This window comes from Rhinatrema bivittatum, chromosome 4 (assembly GCF_901001135.1).
Source record: "Rhinatrema bivittatum chromosome 4, aRhiBiv1.1, whole genome shotgun sequence".
In the NCBI taxonomy this organism is placed as follows: Eukaryota; Metazoa; Chordata; class Amphibia; order Gymnophiona; family Rhinatrematidae; genus Rhinatrema; species Rhinatrema bivittatum.
In genome coordinates this window covers 460,690,110-460,712,610 of record NC_042618.1, presented here as the reverse complement: position 1 = coordinate 460,712,610, position 22,501 = coordinate 460,690,110, and the positions used below count along the sequence as shown (strand labels likewise).

At 42.5% G+C, this 22,501-nt stretch overlaps 1 protein-coding gene across 7 annotated transcripts in view; it reads left to right on the top strand.

Annotated features, from left to right (window-relative positions):
- NAV3 (neuron navigator 3) overlaps window positions 1-22,501 on the top strand; it is a 971,329-nt gene that overhangs the window by 639,477 nt on the left and 309,351 nt on the right. For all 7 annotated transcript variants that reach the window (XM_029597136.1, XM_029597134.1, XM_029597135.1 and 4 more), the window contains 2 exons: window positions 4,716-4,788; window positions 11,594-11,777. In XM_029597136.1, the coding sequence (XP_029452996.1) occupies window positions 4,716-4,788; window positions 11,594-11,777 (257 nt within the window). The remainder of the gene's footprint in view (window positions 1-4,715; window positions 4,789-11,593; window positions 11,778-22,501) is intronic.

Here is a 22,501-nt window from a genome sequence, read left to right as displayed (position 1 = left end):
ATACTGTATAGGCGCTGTATTAAGCGCCTATACAGTAAAATGGGTTGTGCGGGCCTAACGCGTCACAGACGCTTCTTGGACGCGGCTTGCATTTGCAAGCTATTTAAATACAGTATCGAGCGGTAGGTGAGCAGGACTGTGCGTGCGGCAAGCACGGGTGCATCCGGCACTAACGCAGGTCTTCCTACCGCTCCTTACTGTATCGGCCCGAATGTGCATTTTTTAAGAGTAGAAAAACTGAAGCATGTTCACGGCTCTGAGGAAGAGAACTTTCTGAAAAGAAATGATTGATAATTTTTACCAGGGCAGAAGAATTTCCTCCCTAACAATTTTTAATGCTGCGGTTGGACAAGGGTTCATATGACATGATGTATCAATCATTTTAGGAATGACTTGAACCACTTCAGAAATAGATACCAATTGAAATTCCTCCCATTTGGATTCACCATAAATCAGTTCAGAATGTAATGGAATATTCTGAAGCTTAGGTTAAATAGTTTGGATTTTATTCTCAAAAAAAGTAGCAAACCTTTCACATGAAATCAGTGAAGCCTATGAATCAGCCTGATTGTTGGTGTTAGGCCGAAGGAAGTGATCAACCATCCTAAACAGTTCATGAGGATTATTGTATGCTTGCTGAATCTTTTCCTCAAAAAAAGTTTTTTTTTTGTGTCATATGTGGCAGATTTATATTGTTAGGTACTGTTTATAGCGATTCTGATCGATCAAATATTGTTTTATGCCATTTAAATTTCAAACTACATAATAGATGTTTCATATTATGCAAAGAAGCTGTTAGTTCAAGGTCAAAGGTAACCCCTATATTTTAAAACTCTTAAAAAACCCCCAAAACAAACCCCCCTCCCCCCAAAAAAACCAAAACAAAACAGTACAACCTTTGTTTTGGAAATGGTTGATTTACTTTTATGAATGTTTACTTGTGAGCCGCTTAGTACAATGGATAATGTGGCATACAAAAACGCAAAAATCAATAAATAAATATACCAGGAAGAACTTATCCCCAACGCATGGGAACACATTTAATTGGTGTCAGTTCATCTGCAATTTTGAGAAGATTATCATCCCAGTTTACAGCTGTTACAACATTGGAAACATTTGGGGAAAAAGGAATCAATATCTGAATGTCCTTGTTTTTGAATAAATTGTGATTTTTCAGCTTTCTCCTGTCAGATATCATAAAAAAGCAATTCACCGAAATCAGACGATGGTCAGACCAGGGAAATTTTGAAACTTTCACAGTTTGCCTCTCACCAGATGGATACAAAGAGAGAAACTTTTGATGGGCAAAAATGAAGTCTAAATCATGGCTGGCTCTATGCTTTGGTTCACAAATGATCTGGCTCCACCCACAAACTCGCATGACACTAAGAAATTGTTCACCTGGTATTGATCTCTGTACTACATCAACCCGCAAGTTGAAGTCACCTAAAACAATATGTGACTCCAGATTTACATTCAATCTCATCAAACACTCAAAGGAAAAAAGTCTGAAGGCCTGGTACCTGGAGGTCTATAAATCCAGCAAACACCAACAACTGGCGATGACAATGTTAGTACTTCAAAAGGTAGGCAAATGCCCCATCACAAAAGCTTATGGCCAAGTCCTGTTTGACCGCTATCAGAAGGCCTCCACCACAGTTGTGGAAATGATGTTTAAGAAAAAGCCGATAGCCAGGAGGACATAGTTGCTTGGTAGGAACCACTTCTTCGTCGGTATACCAAGTCTCAGTAACGCACAAAAGATCAGGAGACTGAGATCTCAAAAAATCAAAAGACAGGAATCTTCTATTTTTTTTCTTTTTTATCGACAGAGCATTAATGAGGACATTTTCTCAACTACCTCCTTAGCACCATCAAGAATATTTAAAGGGATAACGTGCAAATCAGAGCAGTCACCATACCTCATGTGAAGTCAGAAGTAACCAAGATCACCCTACTGTCCATGGCCAGTAGTTACTGGTATAGGTCTGACATCCAAAGAAATAGACTTCCATGTCACATAAATAATTAGAAGGCAACAAAAATCACTAACAGCACAGAAATGTGTGTGCACATACCCCAGAAAGTGGCACCTTTGGTGCTGGACTCAGTCCTTAAAGCTCACCGGGACTGACTTCACTGTGGGGCATATGTAAGGATACCCACACTGAGCAGAGGGGTTCCCAAAGGTGAGATGGTGAGGGGTTTGGATTTAAGCGCATGCATGGGCTGAATACAAATGTGACTGAATAAATAATAAATGTTGTAAGTTTTCCTGAAGATGTTTCTGTGCACACGGTAGCAAGTGTAATTGTGTGCAGGTAAATTTGCTGGGCTCATTTTTGAATCAGAATTGTGTATTCAACTCTGCTTTGAAATTTGGTGTCTCATGCATTTTTACTGTCTGATTTTGGAAGGCTGTTATAAAATTAGCCTCTACGATGGTAACTTTCAAACTGGCGTGTGGACGCTCATAGGTCAGCCCGTGCGCACAACTTATAGAACAGCCTGGCCGTGCACACATGTGAGCCAAATTTTAAGTAGGCTCACGCATGGGCATGCCAATCCTGCTTCTACCGTCTGTTGGGGATTTTTAAAAGGGGCTCCCTCTGAAGCCATTCCAAATTTTACCCCTTACTGTATAAGGGGTAATAATAGCGCGTCAAAAACGCGCGTCCAAATGGGGGCTAACGGTGCGGTCAGCTGAGCGCACCATTCTGTATTGGCATGAGTGGGAGCTATATAGAGTATCAATAGTCTCTCTCTCTCTGCCCTGTCCCGTCCCCCCCCCAGGTGTTTGGGATCCCTCTGGCCCAAAATCTCCGCCCCTTTTCTGCCACTGTGTTCTTGACATGGGCACAAGTATGTATGTGTGTACTTCCCAGCTTTTTTAAATTTGCACTGCTCGTGCACAGCCAATATACACGTGTATGTGGCTGTTTTTGCGCAAGCAACACATTTAAAATCTACCTGAGGATGCCTTGGACCCAGTAAGGGAAGAAAGCTGTATATAAATTTATTAATGCAAAATACAGTGGCTCGTCAGAGGTTCGTGCGACCACCACATGTTGGAAGTAGAGAGACATGAGGAACTGTAGTGAAGAAGCAAGGAAAAATGTGGCAGTTGCACAGGAAGTAAAGGTGTTCATTTCATCTGCAAGTTTTATGGTTTATAACGTGACCAGAACTTTCTCCATGGATGTAAGTGTCTCCTCATTCAGTGCTCCCAGTAGTTTGTTTTTCGTACATATTATCATTTAACTCAAACACCATGGCACTTGGCCCGTACTTAAAAATGCAGCTCTGTCTGCTCCTGCTGCTTCTTAAACCTGACTGGCTTGAAGATTCCTCCAGGGCTAGGGACACTCAGTCTTATTAGCCAAGAAACACTAATAATGTAATTAGATGAATAATGTTCCTTACTAAATTGTAGTTTGTAGCTGGACAGAATCTCTGCATCATTAGCTGCCTGGTAATACTGGCGCCTTGGCAACTGATGCTCTTAAGAATCTGTAGACTAGAATGGACTCGGAGAAGCAAGTGGATGAAGTATATCTTTTCCGTTTGGCCTTTTCTCTTACTACAACCGGCAGTTGTCATCAGGCATCATCGTAGTTGGCTGCCTTTATTTACGTTTGTTGTCTCACACATCCTTGTCCAATAGGAGAAGATAGGAAAAGTACCGTAGCAAGTCTCTGTACACGAAAGTGCCTCCCAGCTTTGCTCCTTGTATTCACTCTCGAGCTTTCCCAGTAAGATGCCTGAATTTCTTCAAAACAGGTTTGTCACTAAACTAGGAAAAAAATGGAAGGTAGGTCGAATTCATGAAACATTTTATTAAAGAAAATGCAAAACAGCCGAAGTGGCATTTGTCAGATTGTTGGATCTGCATTTGGATTTTTCGGATCTGGAGTTTTCATGTTTCCATTGGATTTCACCGGTTCCTCTGCGTGTGCATATGTTGAAAATTAATGGATTTTCCCCAGTGGATCTGGATGAAATCTGAAATTTCCATCAAACTCAAATCTAGTTGGATCTCGCTTGGTTTGGGTTTGATTGCATATTTTGCCTCCCAGGGCACACAAATGCTACTTCTGCTGCTCTATTGGCCCATGCTTGGCACGGATGCCCTAATGGCCCGTGCTTGGCACGGATGGCTAACCAGAAGTTCATGAGAAGTGCATGTTGGATGATGATAAGGAAATAAAAATTGTAATAATATTAGTAATAATAATGTCAATGACTTCCATTCTAATATCTTTCTTTTTCATAGATTAACATCTTGCTTTAAGCAGATCTCTGCTTGGGCACATTTGACTGTTTTCATTCACTCGGTCACTCGCCCGACCCCCTCCCTCCGCCCCTTTTAATTCTGAGTGGATACATTCCTTGCTGCCCGTTTGTACTACAGACAAAATTCAGTTTTATGTTAAGTAGGCGGGCTGCTGGTCAGCCTGCATGGCGTTATGCCTCAGGCCTCTATGAATTGTTTAATGAGCACCAAAGCGGACAATGACTGCTTTATGGCTGTTCCCCCAATTAGCAGTAATCATTCTTGTTAAACTTTGGTGAGGGCTGTAGTATGTGATGAATGTGAAGTATTCATTCCTTTTAGTTATTTACTTTTTTTTTTTTTTTTTTGCCGTATTCTCACTTTGGCACACTTTAAAAAACTGACCTTAAGTCCCGAACTCTTTTTGCTTGCTCTGTTACAGATTGAGAATGTTGATGTCTGTCTCAGCTTTCTTGCAGCCAGGGGAGTAAATGTCCAAGGTCTTTCTGCAGAAGGTAAGAAACCCTTACACAACCTTGGGGCTTATGTCTTGAAATGGATCTAAAAGTGAAACTCAGACTTAGTGGAACATATAAGGTGTTGTCTTTCTGTAGACTTAAAAAAAATATATATATATATATATATATATATATATATATATGTATAAAATGGGATGCTGTGTGGCAACGTAATCAATTTGTCAACAATTTGAAGTCAAAGACAAGGCGAGAGTAAGACTTGCCACTAGGCAAATCCATCAGATTTTGACTGGCGGTTTTAGGGGAAAATTTGAAAGGGATTCAGGAAGTCTGAAGCTGAGTGGAAAAACTAGGCAGTAGAGATTTTTGAAAACATTTGAAGAGGATCCACAATCCATTTTGAAGTTTTCAAAATTCCAAAGCAAAGGCTGGCCCAGTGGCTCAGGTACAGCATGCAGAAAGCTTGGGTTTGATTCCTTCTGGGGCTGACTGTGAAAGCTTGCACCCCCCCCCCCCCCCCCCCCAGTCATCGCTCGGTGGCGCCACCCACTGGCTGGATTTTGTGCCCATGATTGCAGGGGTTCCAGAAAGAGCCCTGGTGCAAGGCCTCCCGGCCTAGGACCGTCGCTGCCCCGGCTGCACTAAATGGAATGGGGGAGGGTACAGATATATAATAGGGCAAAAAATCCTCAGGTTCTTGTGAATGAAGGATCATGGTGTCATATCCCAGCTTTGCTTCTCACTGAGCTGAAAGCCTAAACGTGCAGGAGGAAAACTGCCAAGCCAAAAATAAAATCCGAAGCCAGATTTCCTCAGAGGTGCAGTGCGCAGTCAGAACCTTTCTGACTTTGGTGAATTGTTTGACAGACCTATTTTGAGGAAGCATGAACGTCTCTAAACAGAGCCATATGCGTGTATACTGAACCCCTTATACATATTCACAGCATGAGCCATCCTGTTAGGCTATGAGAGATGAATCTATAATTATAGGCTATAATGTTCACATTCGCTGTAAGTATTACAGCCATCATGTTACTTCATGAGATAATTGTTGCTGATTATACTGGTTTATATTTAACATGATTAATAGAAGCCCATATTCACCACCTCCTGGGACAGGGGATGTTGCTTGAAAAAAGGTTGTTTAATGGCTGAGCAATATGGACCGGGAAATTTCCCATGTGTAGTCTGCTCCACAATAAGAAATGGTCTTCTTTTTACATTTTTTCGGGCTCAGTATTTTCTGTTCCCTTTGGGTTTTTCAGCTGATTTGAACCAGCTTATTACCCTATTTGTATATCATTTGCCCAACTCAGCCCATCCATTGCCAGGCCTCGGCCAGGTATTTGCCATTGTGCTATGGCTTGGGACTCCCTCCCTCCCAGAGCCTCCCCGGCCCCTGCCAGCCCCAGGAGTAGAAGCCCGGCCCAGGAATTGAATTCCTCACTGCTTGAGCTGCAAGGCAGGCTTTGTAAGAAATATTCTGCTAGGACAAGCAGGAGGGTAGTCCCCACACATGGGTGACATCATTGGATGGAGCCCGGCACAGAAAACGTATGTTTGAAGTAGCCATACTAGCTACAGTCTTCAGAATGTCAATATTTTGCTCATACTTCTGTTTTGTGTGTTTTTGGGTTTTTTTTATTTTAAGAAAGCAAATATCTCATGTAAAATTATTGCAGGGGAGATCGGAAAATGCCATGGTAATGAAAAAAGAATAATGTTGGATCATTGAAACATAGAACTTGACAGCAGAAAAAATCATATAACCCATCTAGTCTGCCCATCTGTCCAATTAATTTAGCTTTAAAATTCATATCACTTCCTTAGAGATCCCCTGTATTTACCCCATGGTTTTTTGAATTATAGATACTGTTTTTGTCTCCACTTACTCCACTGGGAGGCTGTTACATGTATCCACTACCCTTTCTGTAAAAAAAAAAAATATTTCCTAAGATAACTCCTGAATCTACTTACTCCCTTTCACCCTCATCCCATGACACCTCCTCATTCTAAAGCCTCCTTGCCATTGAAAGATGCTTAACTTGTGTGCATGGAAACCTTTGAGATAGGCGAGATATGATAGAGATATTTAACTATCTCGCCTTTCCTCTAGTGTGTATATGCTTAGATTTTTAAGTCTATCCCCATATGCTTTAGAACGAAGACCACTGACCATTTTAGTATCCACCCTCTGGACCGGCTCATATCCTTTTGAAGGAGGGACCTCCAGAATTGTACACAGCGTTCCAAGTGAGGTCTTACCAGGGACTTATACAGGGGCAGTATCACCTCCCTTTTCCTGCTGACCATTCCTCTCCCTATGCAGCGAAGCAGCTTTCTGGCTTTTGTCGTCGCTTTATCAGTTTGTTTGTCCACCTTAAGATCATCAAATACAATCACCCCCAGATCTCACTCTTTCTGCTTAGAAGAATTTCACTTCCAATCCTGTACCTTTCCCTTGGAGTTTTGCATCTCAAATGCATTACTCTGCATTTTTTTAGCATTAGATCTTAGCTGCCAGACTGCAGATCATTCCTCAAGCTTCGCTAGATGCCTCCTCTTGCTTTCCACATTTTCCTAGGAGTCAAGGATCCAAAATGTGAACAGTTCAAGATGAATCCAAAAAACACATCATGCTTCCCTGATTTGGGAAGCTTTGATGTGGTGGAACGAGGGATGTTCTCTTTGGAGCTATTGTTTGGTGTTCAGCAAAAGAAACCTCTAGCAAGTACCAGCAATTAAAAATTGAAAAACAAGGGTGTTATGCTGCTTTGTATCACACAATATGATCTTGATGAATCATGGTAGCCAGAAGTCATTTTATCCTTAATGAACAATGGGTTTTGGTCACACAGCAAGTTGTTTTTGATGGCAAACCTACAATGAAACTTTGTTACAAGTCTTCAGTTCCCATATATTGGCACTTTTATTTGCTCATATTCTGAAATGTGCATGTTATGCCCTTGGTAGGGAAAGAAACTGCTTTGTAGGTTTTTCCAAATAAAGGATATCTGCTGTTAAAATTGGGCTGAAAATCAAGAGAAACTACAGTACATTAGAAAGCGAATATGTAAGATGTGGTAAGGCTTGTGGACTGCACTGAGGCTGTGATTCAAGCTACACTGAAAAGAAACATTTAAAGCATCAGCTCTCAGCTATTGAAGGAAGATGGAAGACTGAATCCATCACTTTGCAAGGTCTGTTGTTGATGAAGTTGCTATATCACTGGTTTGGGGAGCTGTCTTATTCAATTATTATCAAATATATATCAATATATATATATTTTAATGAAACACAGTCAAGAAATAGTACATCCAGTCAGAGTTAAGCATTATAACTTCAGCTCCCATCCTGGAGAAGTCTCCAGACAGAAAACTGAATTTGGTTGAACTAAAAAAAACCCCACACATAACAAAAGTTTGTCCAATGCATGTGCATCAGTGGTGAAGCATCACACTAACTCCTACTCTAAGGAGAATCAGCACTAAAAATAGAAAAAGCATTTTGTGTATTTATAATTCTGTCTTGATTTCCCACTACATATCCAAGAGGTCCCTGAGCGGGTTACAAAGTAAACTTAACAAAATACAGTACCGTCATAAAATCAGTGAAGCCCATATTCAGTCACCGTCCAAAGAAACTTATCTGGCTAACTTTGGAAGTCTAAACTTTAATCTGAGAAATACCCATTTATTTATTTAGCTGGATAATTTCTGAGTTATTTGGCTAAATGCCTTTGAATATGGACCTCAATAAAAGCATTTTACTGCTAAAGTAGGCAGTCCTTGGTGTATCCCCTTGTTACTTTCAGTATAGGAGTAATGACACCTGTTTTGGATTTTTTTGGGGGCATGTTGGTTACTTGTTACGCTATAGGTTGCTAATGTCTCACACATTTATTGTAGCATACAACAGTAAAAAGGGCTTCGTATGGGAATACTTTGTAGCTTCTGTGCTAATGCTTACTTACCTCACTCTTGCCCTCCTTGCTTTTCTTATATCCTGTAGACTTTTAGACGGCCCAAGGCCTGATTTCTTGCAGCTTTACTTTGTTGGATAAAGTTGTCCCTTCCTGACTAGATTCCCCAGTCCTCCTACACTCCTACCTCATTCTTGTTCTTCACAGTCATGGCCTTGCTGATTTTAACCAGAAGCCCTCATTTGCTGCGTTTGCCTTGTCTGTGTGTCTTGACTAGACTGTAAGCTCCATGGAGCAGGGACCATCTCTTATACCAGAGCTTCCCAAACTGTGGGTCGGGACCCCAAATGGGGGTCACAAAACCTCCAGCCGGGGTCACAAATGCCTCAAAGGGCAGTCCTCTCCAGACATCACCAGTAGTGGAAATCATCATGGGATCTTTGAGTTAGCGTGCACTCTCAGGTCCTGCAGTGGTCCCGCCCTCGCTTGAGTTTCCACGTTCACAGGAAGCCATGTGTGAGGAGGGACTGGGGCCACTGCAGGGCCTGTGAGCTTTTACTGACTTTCATTACTAATGCTGCTGCCGGTTGCAGATCAACATCAGGCATTGGACCAGCCATTGGGGAAGAGTGGTAGAGCAGGTAGGTCTGCGCAGGTTGTCGCTTCTTCTCTATCCTCTCTCATCACTGCACCTACCTAAGAGAAAACTGTTGCCCCTGTCATCAGCCTGCCCTCTCTTCCCATTATTTGTCATCCACTTATCGCCTGAGGCCCAAAGGAAAATGTTGCTGCTGATCCTGGTCAAGGGGATGTGTGGATGGGGGCTGTTTGAAGGGAGGGATCAGATACAGGAAGGGTTGGATCAGTGGGAGAGGGATTGGCTGTGGAAGGTGAGAGGGGGATGCAAGAGAGGAGCTATCAACTGAGGGTGTGGGGTATGTGAGAAAAGAGAGAGGAAGGGGATAACAGATGATCAATTGGGGTTACTAAAATGGCTTGGAGGTGAGGGAGGTTCGTTGGGGAGGATGTAAAAAGCTGGAGTGGGTGAGCAAGAGGCTAGGCTGGGAAGGGGAGAGGAACTGGGGGGGGGGGTGTAAGAGGGGATCAGCTGGAGGGGCAGAGCTCGAGAGGCCCTCTGGTGGGGATGGAGGCTGATAGAGGGGATCTGTTGGAGTGCAGGAATGGTGAGTGGAGGGATCGTTGGAGGCGAACTACACCCCCGCTAATTAGGTTTGGTTGTCCTCTAGGGTCGTGTGCTAAAATGGGATCACATTGGCTAAAAGTTTGGGAAGCCCTGTCTTACGCATTTCTGTGCAGCACTGCATATGTCTGGTAGCATTATAGAAATGATTTAACAGTAGCAAGGGAGTGTGCAATAGGTTTTTGAGTAACTCTTGAATACTGCCTATCTGCTGTGCTGTGCTCATAATAGCTTCTTCCCATCTTGCATGCAAATCAAAGCCATCCAAAGTTGATCAATTCTCTCTCCAAAGCAAAACACCTTCCCATACAAGATACCTGCCTTTCCCTTATCTGCAGGAGTCTCATTCCTATCACTTGTGCTTTGTAGTGGGAATTGGCAAGGTCAATCAGTGGACTCAAAGGAAGTACTCTTAGGAGCAGTATTTGATTTATTATTTACAAGGAATGACCATGCACAGTGCTTGAGAGTAAAACGGGATCAGGAGCCTGCTCTTCAGTGCTTGGGGAGGGGGGGATATTTAGAATGGGGGTGTGGCTTGCAGGCCCATGGGTATTTTGTACTCCTAGGTCTGAATGCAGATTGGAAAGGGGAAGCTCCCTGTGGAGTTCAGGGGCTGGCAGTGCTATGGGTGTGTCAGTACAGTGTGTGCAAGTCAGCATGAAAACGGAAACCCTGTGCATTAGGTGGGGGTGTGTGACAAGACATTGTGTTACTTTGCTTTCATGTTTTAGTTTCGTTTCCTATCTTTTTTTGTTTTTAAGTTTTGTACCCTAAAGCAAATTAGTGCCTACAAATTCAAACAGTATGCAATAAATCAAATTAGTATGCACTAACTTGAAATAGTGTGCGCTATTTGAGCTCATGTGCACTGTTTCAAAATAAAAACAAAAAATGAAATTTTGTGGGTTTTTAGTTTCATTTAAAATGGGACATGGAAGGATGTAGACGATGTCTTTGATATTGCCTGCTGTTTCAAACGAAAGAACATCCCTGTTATGCATTGTCTGCAGGCTTTGCCTTGGATAACAGTGCCAGGGTTTTGCCTGCAGGTGATGAGGGGCGTTTGCTTAGCTGGGTAAAACCTTCCTAATGCAGTGCTTTCCATGCACAACCTGATGGAAGCTGTATGTTTTTCTGAGGCAGAAGCACATCAAAAGAATCCCAGGCCCCAGAAAGCTTTGCCGCCACCACAGAATGGGAAAGGCTGTAAGTGGAGCCTTGAGAGTTTAGGCGGATACGCTACATCTAATTTTATAGTACTCTATATAGCATTTCAGGCCTCACTTCAATTTCTTCTGTACTAAAGGGATCAGCTATTCATATATAATGCTCTGTAGGGCAGGTGCTCAACTGAGCTAATTGCACGTCCAAATGGTGGAGGCCTTTGTCATGATTTAAAGTGAACCTGGGCAGTTCAGAGGCCAGACACCAATAGAGCTGAATGATGTTTAGTCTAGCCACATCAGAAAATAATGCAGTGTTTACCCCTCTGCTAGCTGTACCTTATGTACATTTAAAAGCAGATCCTGCACCCTGCAGAGCTGGAATATTTTGGTCGCTCTATCAACATTTTGGATGATGATGCTTGCATTTGAACGCTTTGCTGTTGATTCCCCTTTGTGCTGCCTTTGCCGTTGATCTCTTGCACAAGCGAGGGCTGCTTGTCCAAAACTGAAACTCAGGATTGGTTTTGCTCTCTTGTCTCTTCTCTGCAGAAATCAGGAATGGGAATCTGAAAGCCATTTTAGGCCTGTTTTTCAGTTTGTCTCGCTTCAAGCAGCAGCATCAGCAGCAGCAGCAGTACTACCAGTCGCTGGTGGAGCTCCAGCAGCACGTGACCCATCACCTGGCGGCACCTGCTGAAGCCTGTCAGTCCAAATCCCAAGACATGCAGTCCAGGTAGGCCCCCGCTTTCCTCACGTAGCACCCACACCACACTGTAGGCCTTCCTGCAGAGGTTATCTGCCCCTTCATCTAGCCACACATACCTCAAGCTTTAAAGTGTGTTAGGCACTTGGGTTTCTGGAAGGGAGGTTATTACAGCTTTTGTGTTTTAGCTTGTTCATATTTTTTTTTCTGATTTAAACTTGAGTGAATGTGGAGAAGTTTTGGAGTTTGTTTGTGATAAATGAAGCTTTTTAAGTGCTAGGTAAAACAAATTATGAAATAGAAAGCTGTGTGCCTGGTGAGTCAGGCTAGTCTTATGCTTTCGCCTTCCATCCCAGTCTGCATTGCTCCTGCTTTGGAGTTCCTACGAGTTTCCTGCTAGTTGTGCCACATTCTAGATCATAGTTCTGATCCAGCACCTACTTACGTGGAGGGGTAGTGCAGTGTAGTCTGTAGATCAGAGAGCTGTGAATCTGAAGGCCCCAGTTTGAGTTCTTTTGCCATTATTGTCCTTCAGGTTCTCCAACAAGTTTTGTGTTCTGGGTGACCAAAATGCACGATAGTTCTGAGACAAGATGTATAGAAATATCTCTCAAGAAAGCCAGACTGGGTGAGGATTATTTTCAGGAACCTTCAATGTAGATCATGTCCTCACAAACTCCCAGAGCTCATTCACTTGAATATATTGAAGGCTGTTTGGATCAAGGACTTGGTGACCATGCACAGTACCCTAATGTAACGATAAACATTGTCGGTGGATTAGGATCATGGAAGCTCATGGATTGGTTATTATTTTTGATAATATTGCATTTATATGTGTTTTGAAAAATGTATTTAACTTATATGTTTTCTGTTACGGACATATTTTATTGCGTTTTTTTAAATTATTTTATAAATCGCTTTGGCTGAACCTTGGTTTAAGGCAGTGCCTAAGTATAAGTAACAGATATGAAAATAAAGCTGAGCTAATTGTAGGCATCTGTTAGGCTCCTATATTCAGTTGAATGTAGGTTCCTAAGTTTTCATCTTAAAATTCACTTAAATTTTGAGTCTTAAACCTTAGGATCTTAAGCTTAGACCTGCTATTCATTTACCTAGATTTAGGCTCATAAGTTAGGTGCCTATTGTGGAAAATCCGTGCCAAGCAGCCAACTTTGTTTCTCCACCCTAACTCTGCCACTAATACCAGCTATTTTTCAAGCTCCTAAATTTAGGAGCCTGGCGAAACTAAAAGCTTAAAGTTTGGCACACTGCTCTTGTCAAATTTCAAAAGTTAAGCGCTAAGCTCTTTGAAAATTGACCGTTTGGTGTGTTTGCCTGACAAAGAAACGGCTGGAAATGACTACTCATTGCATCACCTAAGTCATAATCAAAGTATGCGACCAAAAAATTAGAGCTGGCAGGTTTAAAGGGAAACTCTTACTACCTGAACAGGGATCTCTCTTTTTCAGCTTTTATTTTACTTTCCCCCGGAATTTATTATTGTTTATTATAATGAACAAAAATGGGAGAACTTCAGTGGAACTAAGTCATTTTTTCCCTCTGATTTTTCTCCTATTTTTGTTTATGATAAACACTGATAAATTCCAGGGGAAAATAAACTGAAAATGAAGATCTCAACAGCAGAGGTAAGAAATCTAGCAGTTGATCTCCTAATGTGAAACATAATTGTAGTAGTAAATGTAAAAGTGCAGATAGCTTGTGTGGGCTGTGGTGACGATATGCACAGTGCGTCGTATAATATGTGACATGTCATATCCCTCGGAAACGCAGAACAAATTGCTAAGCCAATTTGCCTCAGTTGGTTTAGTTCCTGAAGACACACAAAACCACCTGTGAAGATTTTCCATCAGCGCTCTGCAAATCTTCCAGACTTATATTAAACAGCCGTGCCCTCGTGCTGCTCTTTAGAACAAAAGGATTTCTGTGTAAGCTTTAATAATCAAGAGCACAAAAGGCCCCCCCGTCTTCTCCCCTTGGCTTGGAAATTGCTGTGGGCAAGGTTTGGAGTCTGGAAGCGCTGCTTTGGTGTGCAGCAGGTGAGTGGGGGCAATTGAAAGCCACCTGTGCCTGGCCGTTCTGTTTCGCTTCACTCTGCTTTCCAGAAAAGAATATAATTGGCCCGTTTCCACAGAAAGCAAACAGTCGCTTAGTCATAACTACAGCTATTTCCCTACACTCTGTCACTGCACAAAAAACAATTGCAGCAACTTATAAACATTCAAAGCACATCTTTAGCAATGCAAATTACCCATTCCTTCTGAAATATTCATTTTCTCCATGTCTATAGAAATCTGCTTTTCTACTATAGGCATTTACAGTAAATGTCTAAATGCTATGTACAGTATGTATGTATAAAATTGTAGGGAAGTGCTGCCATTTTAAACATGAAAATATCAACCATAGTGTTTACATTGTTTAACATCTGAAACGGCACAAATAATTTCATTTTGCGTCAATATGTCGTTTTAATGTGTACTAAAGTGTATTAGAGGCATTGTTAGCAAAGCACGTGTTGTAAAAAAATATATATATGTGCATTGTAAAAATTATGATTATTAAAATTGTATTCATATTTTCTTCCTTACAACTCCACTGCATTGCCCTGGGTGCTTCGGGTCTCCTTGGTATTCCAGGACTGAAATTGACCCCTTCAGTGGCACTTTAGTGCTAGCCAGGGTCATTGTTGCAGCAGGGACTGGTCTAGCCTTTCTTTGGCGTGTGAATATCTCTTCTCCACAGCGTAACCAGGCTCTCTTGAGCTCACTTTAGCATTGTATCACACCATGGGGCTGGATCAGTATGTCTAACTTTACCTCCTCCTAAAAATAATGCCAGCACCAGCCAGAAACAGCCTAACTTTACTATTTATATAAATAGTAAAGAGTAAATGATATCCATTTGAGCCCTGTTGGGGCTGGTGCCATTCCATAAATACATGAGAGAGGCTTTCTTTCTATTTATTTGTTGAAAATTACGCAAAGAAATTAAAAATCCACTCAAAATGCTACTGTTTGCACACTATATTTTGATTATCCCTTAAATTTCTTGCTTGGAATGATTTTATGAAATCATAAAGGACTCAATCTTCTCAGACGAGTGGTGAGTGGATTGTTTTATTATTGGAACACTGGACGGTCTGGAAAATTATTTTTGTAGAGCAAAAAATGGAAAAAAAAGACTCACAAATTTCAGTTTGCTGTTTTCAAGTCATTGGTAGAAACTTCCCCAGCAGGAAACTGTATTTGAGCATCAATGAAATGAAATATCTTATTTTTCAGGCCATTGGTGCATTCTGATAATAGTCTAGTCTCGTGAACTAACACGTACAAGTGTGTCCTTTCATGCAACACTGATGTTCTAATGAAAGAACCGATGATCAGATGAGTACGGTTTCACTAATGCACTCTCCGGCAGCACCCTTTAGTACTTTGGACAGCTTGAATGCAAAATATTCAAGTCTGAATCAGATGTGTATTAGCAGAGTTGAAGGTCTGCTCCAAGTGCATTGCGGGACACAAGGCCAAAATGCCAAGTGCTTATGGCCTCCAGAAATTGTGGTGAAATCCTTCCATGCACTTCCCGAATTATACTTACAGAGCTTTCTGGGAACAACTGTCCCCACTTCCACCTTGATTTCCTTTTAAAATAAAACAATAAGTTGAGCCAGCGGATTTAAAATTTCTGTTGAGCTGGAGGCTGTTATGATGTCCTTGAGAATTGTTAAAGCTGTCTTTCTATTGGTCAGTACTGCATGACATTTTGTCAGTATCTGACTCAGTCATAATGCTGCATTTTTTTCAAAATGACTAATAGAGATGGGAATGTTTCTGCTAGCCAATCAACAACCAGATTCCGTAGGCGCTGGCTGACAGAAACCTACTGAATCTTCTTGCTGATGAGGCTCATTGGGAAAGAAATACATTCAGATTATTTTAAAAATGTATTTTGAGAATTTCATTTTTTTGGACCCAATAGCTTCCTTCTGTTTCTTTAGGATTTTTTTCCAATCAGAATCTGCCCCAAATGAGGCTACAGCACCATGAGCTTTCATTCACAGATAGCTGGGTTCCACCCCCGCCCATTTCCTCCTCCTTTGTGCCTCCAGCCATAATAGTCCTCAGCCAAAGGGGAGCCATGCTATAATGTCTTCTGGAATCTGGTAGGTATGTACCCTGAGCTGAGCCAATAGGTGTCACTGTTGCACAATGACTGTGGTTCCCTCCTCCCCAGGACTGTGAATGCTGCCTCTGCAGCCTGTGCTAGCCCAGGAAGGGGGACGAGCAGGCCTTTGGAATTGGCCCAGGTTTTCCCACATGGCATTGCCAATTGGGACTGGCCCATAATTCTGTTGCCTAGTCACGGTGATGTTCTTGATGAGCTTTTAGCTCAGGGCATCGAATGTTCAGCATGGATAGTTATCTGACAGTAAGCCCTTCTGCACCCCTGTTGCAGCTGTTAGTGCTTAAACGCTGCAGGCATGTAGAGTACATTTGAATCTCGGCAATCTAATGGACAGTGTCAGCAGATTTCAGTTGACAATATTGATGTGACTGGAGCTCATGTTTTCAGCTCTGTAGAAATAATGCTTTAGAACTTCCATCCATCTAACATCCAATTCTAGAAAGAATTTTTACAGGGAGATAATTTCTTGGTGTTTTACAGCATTGCCTGGAACATATACAAGGGTTTCCATTTAAAATATGGAATATGCAGTGTGCCTGACAGTTCATGTACAGTACGAGCAGATTTCTTTTCTCAGCTGATATAAATCTGGGTTACCTCATGGAATGCCTTTGAATGCAAGTTTGTGTTCATTTTGCAATACCTGTAAGTCATGACTTGCAGATGCCGCAAGTGGATTCTGAGGGACTCTTTGTGTATAGTTTAAGTTTGAAATTTTTACAATATGCCACATGTTTTGAGTACTCTTTTTGGGTGACACCAAGATTGAAGCAGTGCATAAGCTTGTTTATCAAAATAAGTGGCTTGGATTTTATTTGCAAAACAAACATTTGAAAAAATTACCTTAATATCTATGACCTATGATTATAACTTTGCACGTGATCATATCAGACTATTACTGCTAGAACAATGAGTACAGTTGGCTTCCTTACAAATACATGATGGTCATATGATTTATAAGAGTTGGATAATAACGGTTAAGCAGTGCACCACAAATAGATGTTTATATACATGTTATATCTCAATATCGTATAAGGTGGATTCCTATTGTGGACCTGTGTTAAATTTATAGCAAATTGTGTGGCTGCTTTTGTTTAACAGGAAAGAAATTAGCAAAAATGCTAATATTAACACTTCTTTTATTGTTTTGCTTTTACTATATCTACACATGAGACAGCCACAAAGGATTCAGTTTTCCATATCTTCAGGAGACAGGGACTATAACTTTCAAACAGATTCGGGTGGTGGCTGCGCGTAGTTTTACCGTAGTGTTTTATTACACGTGCGTATGATATAGGCACATTTTATAAAATGTGTCTTGACCTCTCAACAAGCGCACCAACACAGGCTTATGTGCAAATACTTGCAGAGCATTGAAATGTCTATCAATGCACTGAGCACGCATACTTGTCCTACCTGTTCTAAAAACATACGCATGTATATTTTACATGCAAAAGTAAATAGGACTTTTCAGGAGTTCCGTGCCTAAGTTGGCCAATTTTAAAACATGCGTGCATCAACGAAATTACCAGTTTTAACCAATTAATCCACCAGTTCGCCCAACCCTTCTCATGATCATCAAGTTCTCTAGTCCACCCAGACCTCCCATCTGGTCAGTAATACACAATAAACACGTTTAAGATCACTTAGAACAAGTAATTAGCAGTGTAAAAATACGTAAGCTGATAAATGTTTGTGTAACAGACTCTTATTAAATAGCAACTTATGCGCATGACTATTGACCCCCACCCCAGAACGCCCCTAGACTGCCCCTTTGGTACATGTGTATATGTATGCATGAAAGTGCATATATATATATATGCATATGTTCTACTTTTCTAAAGTATGGAATACGCCAGTAGAGGTTATTTACGTGTGTATAGGCTAATTTTTACTCGCGTAAAGTTTTGAAAATTCACCTGAGGATTGGTTTCCTCATTCTGCATCTTCAGCTTAGGGAGGAGATGATAGCAGTGCTGCTTCTAAGACATAATTAGTATCGTTTTAATTTAGGTCTTGAGGAGACAACCCTGCTGACCATGTACAAAAACCTCAAGCTCCAATCTACTAAGTACAGCATTGTAACAGCTATGGCAGCCTTTCTTGTTTCTTTCTGCAAACATGTTCGTCGTTCTTCTCTAGTGAGATTATCTGCCTCTTCTTCCAGACTATATGTAAATCTTCAGAAACGGAGAGAACTGAGGGACAGCCATCCTCAAGGAAATGCAAAAGCTCGCAGATTAGCTGTAATCCAAGTTTTACTCTATGGTGCAGATCCAAGGCCCCTTTAACTTAAAGCAAAGGACACCATGCCCTGCAGAGAATGCTTTGATGCTTTCCACCCTACAGTCCAGGAGGGGTTTTATTGAGATATCATAGACAAAGTGTCTTGAGGAAGGTTTGCCATGGGAGTTGTGATGCCAAAGGAGTCAGGAGGAAGTGTGGGGATTCCTCAGCACCCCATATCCCACTCCCCACAGCAGGACTTTTTAATTGGAAGCAGCCCCCAAGCCGCAGGACCTGCACCAGTAGAGATGGCCTGAAACCCAGCTGACCAGTCTTGCCAGTGCTGTGACATGTCAGTCCATGGGAACTGCAAGTCAGTGCCATCTGACCTTGGTGTCCCTAAAGTATTCCTGTATATACTCCCCTTGGACAGAGGGGGCAATCCCTGTGTTTTGGCCTTGTGAGCAAAACCAGCACACTTCTGGATGTCACCACGTGGGCCACACAGATGGAATCTCTTCTGCCCTCAATAAAATGTTATGCGCTATGGTTTGGGAAGCTCACTTCAAAACTTTCCCTGAATAGTGAAAAGAGGAGCAGGAGGCATAGAAGCTGACTCTGTTCAGAACAGATAGGACTTTCTGATTGCATGTAAACTGTATTTAATGACAAATGTAACTAGCCAGAGTTTTCCACCTTAAAATAAATGCAAGCCACTGGCAACCCCTAGGCTGGTGTGTAGGGTATTTCCTTTGTAGGTACTCTGGGTTCCCTACTGCCTTGGATCTAATTCAGTATGCCCATGACTCCCACCCTAGGACAGAGGGTGGCTACAATATAGAGTGGAGGAGTAGCCTAGTGGTTAGAGCGGTGGGCTGCACACCAGGGAAATGAGGGTTCAAATCCCACTGCTGTTCCTTGTGACCTTGGGCAAATCACTTTACCTTCCTCTGCCTCAGGTTCAAGCTTAAGGCCTGATTCACTTAAGGCATTTCTCCCATTCTGGGCCTCGATGACACTTAGATGTTGAGTCCACTGGGGGACAGGGAAATTCCTAAAGCACATGAATGTAATATGCCTGAAAAAGCAGAATATAAAAAAAAAAAAAAAAAAGTTACATGAACAGATTTATGTGCTTACACATGGAGACCTGTGTTCTTTCCTTATTCTGCTGAGAAGGGACGAGCCACCATGGTTACATTATTCTCCCGCTTCCTTTGAAAATCAAGTACTGTGCTTTGTTGTGCAGAGCACAAAAACACTGGATGCCCTTTTAAAATAAAGGATTAATGAATTCCATCTGGACCTTAAAATGCCACACATGGTTTCTGTGTGCGCTGAAATACAGGCTTCCAATCTTCTGGAATTTTGCTGACAGTTCACTCTAACCAATATCTGCATAAACCCATACGAGAGGCAGCTCTGTGCTTCCTTCCGCCCTCTCGTGCTGTCTTTTTGTGTCTGGGCGGCTCTCAGTTCTTGCCCAGCAAGTTTACAATGCACAACCACAATAAAGAGATTCCTGCACAGAATAAGGTGTGTATAGTGTAAACTGTTGTTGCTTTATCTGTGGTGTCAACTTTGCACAAAAAAAACCCCCTAAAAACACCAGAATCCGTTTTGTTATCCAGTGGGGAGGACTCTGTACCGATCGGCCTTAGGAAGGGCACATTTTCAGGTGTGCATATTTTACATACAAGGGTACATACTGTGGACAAGGATTCCAACCACTGCTAAGAAATGAATTATGGCAATAACAACAGTGTAGGTGTAAAAATGCAGAGGATTGAACCAGTTAATAAATAAATAGCAAATTAAATGAAAACTATTTATTACAAATAAAATAATTAAAATCCAGGTGAAGAATAACAGTTGGGACATGTCACATTTAGTGGAGTTAAGAATGCTGATAACGTGTGATGAATCTCTCACATAGGAGGGAACATTCACAACAAAATGTCACTGAAAGAACCTTTAAAATAGACCCAATTGACCAGGAGGATCAGTCAGAAACTTGAGTATTTTTTGATAAAATATAAATGATGGGGTTCACTGGACATCTAACTGCCAGAAAATTTCTCTGCACTCTTCTCAAAAAAAACCTCATCTCTCTCCTCAATTTTTAATGGTTAAAGTAGGGACCTCTTCCTTCTCACTCCTACTACGCCAGTCTGGAACAATTGAGTTATGTTCCCTTTCCAGCAGGAGGAGGCAGAGTGCATGACTTTTTCTCTGACATCTTCATTACTTCTGTATAGTGCAGTGACAGGGTGGTGCAGCAGGTTTTTAATTTACATTTACCCTATTCTTTAAAGATGAATTAAACAAATTAAAAATAGCAGTAAATACTGTATTTTCTCAGCTGTCTGTGGATCAGATCCCTGAAACATTTCAGAGTAGCGAGCCCTTAATTTATTGCTCACACACCCTGACGAGGGGGCCAATGCAGTAAAGTGCACCCAGCCTAGCGCATGGGTTTATGCATGGTTGAGCGCGTGTTTTGGGCATGCTATATGCATCCGATGCAGTAAGGAGATTAGCAAGCCCAAAACACGTGCCCTAACAAATGCATAGCCGATAGCCCCCATCACATGCAAATTCCATGTAGATGAGGCTATTAGTTATTATCCCCCCCCTCCCCCCCACTCCCCCTGATGCAGGAAAGCACTGGGTGCCCAGTGCACACTTTTTAATGCAGCAAATTTAACTCCAGCCCCAGAGGTGGAGTAAAGTCAATTAGTGACTCAAGGGCTCATGAGAAATTAAAAAATACAGTCCTCTGGGTTATGATGAGTATGTCGTCCTACTTAGTAAATAATGTGACACAATGATACTGCTTGTGGTAGAGAAAAAATAAATTTCTCCTAGGACAAGCAGGATGGTAGTCCTCACAGATGGGTGACATCATCAGATGGACCACGGCACGGAAAACTTTAGTCAAAGTTTCTAGATGCTTTGACTGGCACACTAAGCATGCCCAGCATGCTGCGATCCGCACATCCACACGAGGTCCTCCTTCAGCCTTTTTTTCTGAGGTGTAGTTGCCTCGCTGTTTTGGAGCTCAGCTTCACAAGAGCCTTTTTTTCTTGTTTATTGTCAGTTTTCTCCATCCAAACATTAGGACCCCCTTCTACAGATGGTGTCCTTTCCTCGATGCAGTAGGTTAACTTTTCTCCCTTCTCTGCAGTCCTGGTGCATCGCTTTTCGGTGGCCCCCGGTAATTGACCGCTCGCCGGTTGTTTCTTCTTTTTCATGGCATCATCCGTTTTCGCCGGTGCCCTCAGTGCCTGTGGACCATGTCCCATCACGGTTCTGCATGAGGTTTGTATCCTCTGGGGGCATCACATGACATCCGAGGGTGTCAGGTGTGCAATCAGATGACCCCCAAGGGCCGTTGTGTGCGACTCGATAAAATGGAGAAACATTTTGGTCCCAAAACGTCTGCTCCATCCACACCTGCGTCAGAGTCATTGACACCTCGGGGTCGAGGGGAACCACTCGATATACTTTCTCACACCTCCGGTGGCATCGGCCAGGGACCGAGGAGATGGTGACTGCTCTTCTATGGTTTCACCACTTTCAAGGACATCGGGATCCTCTGCCTCCTCAGTGCCAGGGATAGACCAGACTGAGCATCATGAGAGATCCCAGAAACACCGACTGCAGTCGCTGTCAATGCACAGCACAGGTTCCAGTGCGGCACTAGTGGCGGCCGTGCCACCACCAAAGCAACCCCATGGTGAGGAGGCCCCTTCCTCCGACAGGCCCGGGAGTCCCAGGCGTTCTACTAGTGCCGGGCACTATACCTCCTTGGAGCTCCATAGGTGCCTTCAGTGCCCTCGGTGCCAAGGTCCTCATCCACGTGGGCCCCACAGGATCCTCAGCGAGGCGGAGGATCCGTATGATCCATGGGGAGATGATTCTTCTGAATCTTCCTCTCTCTCAGAACCTTCACCTCCAGAGGAAAGGTATCGGTCTCTCCTGGAGGACCTCTCCTTCACGGGCATGGTATGGGCCATGCCCAAGGCCATCTCCTTCCAGTTCCTCATGGAGGAGGATGCACGGCATAAACTGTTGGAGGTCTTCCAATTTGTTGATGCCCCAAAGGAGATAGTGGCTGTTCCTATCCATGACATTTTTAAGGACCTTCTTTTTCGTATGTGGGGAATACCCAATAACCATTTCCCCAGTAAATAAGAAGGTGGATGCCACCTACTTGGTGCAGCAGGCCTTTGGTTTCAAAAGACACCATCTTCCTCACCAGTCTGTGGTAGTGGAGTCTGCTCTCAAAAATGCCAAATGCTCCCACACCCATGTCTCGGCCC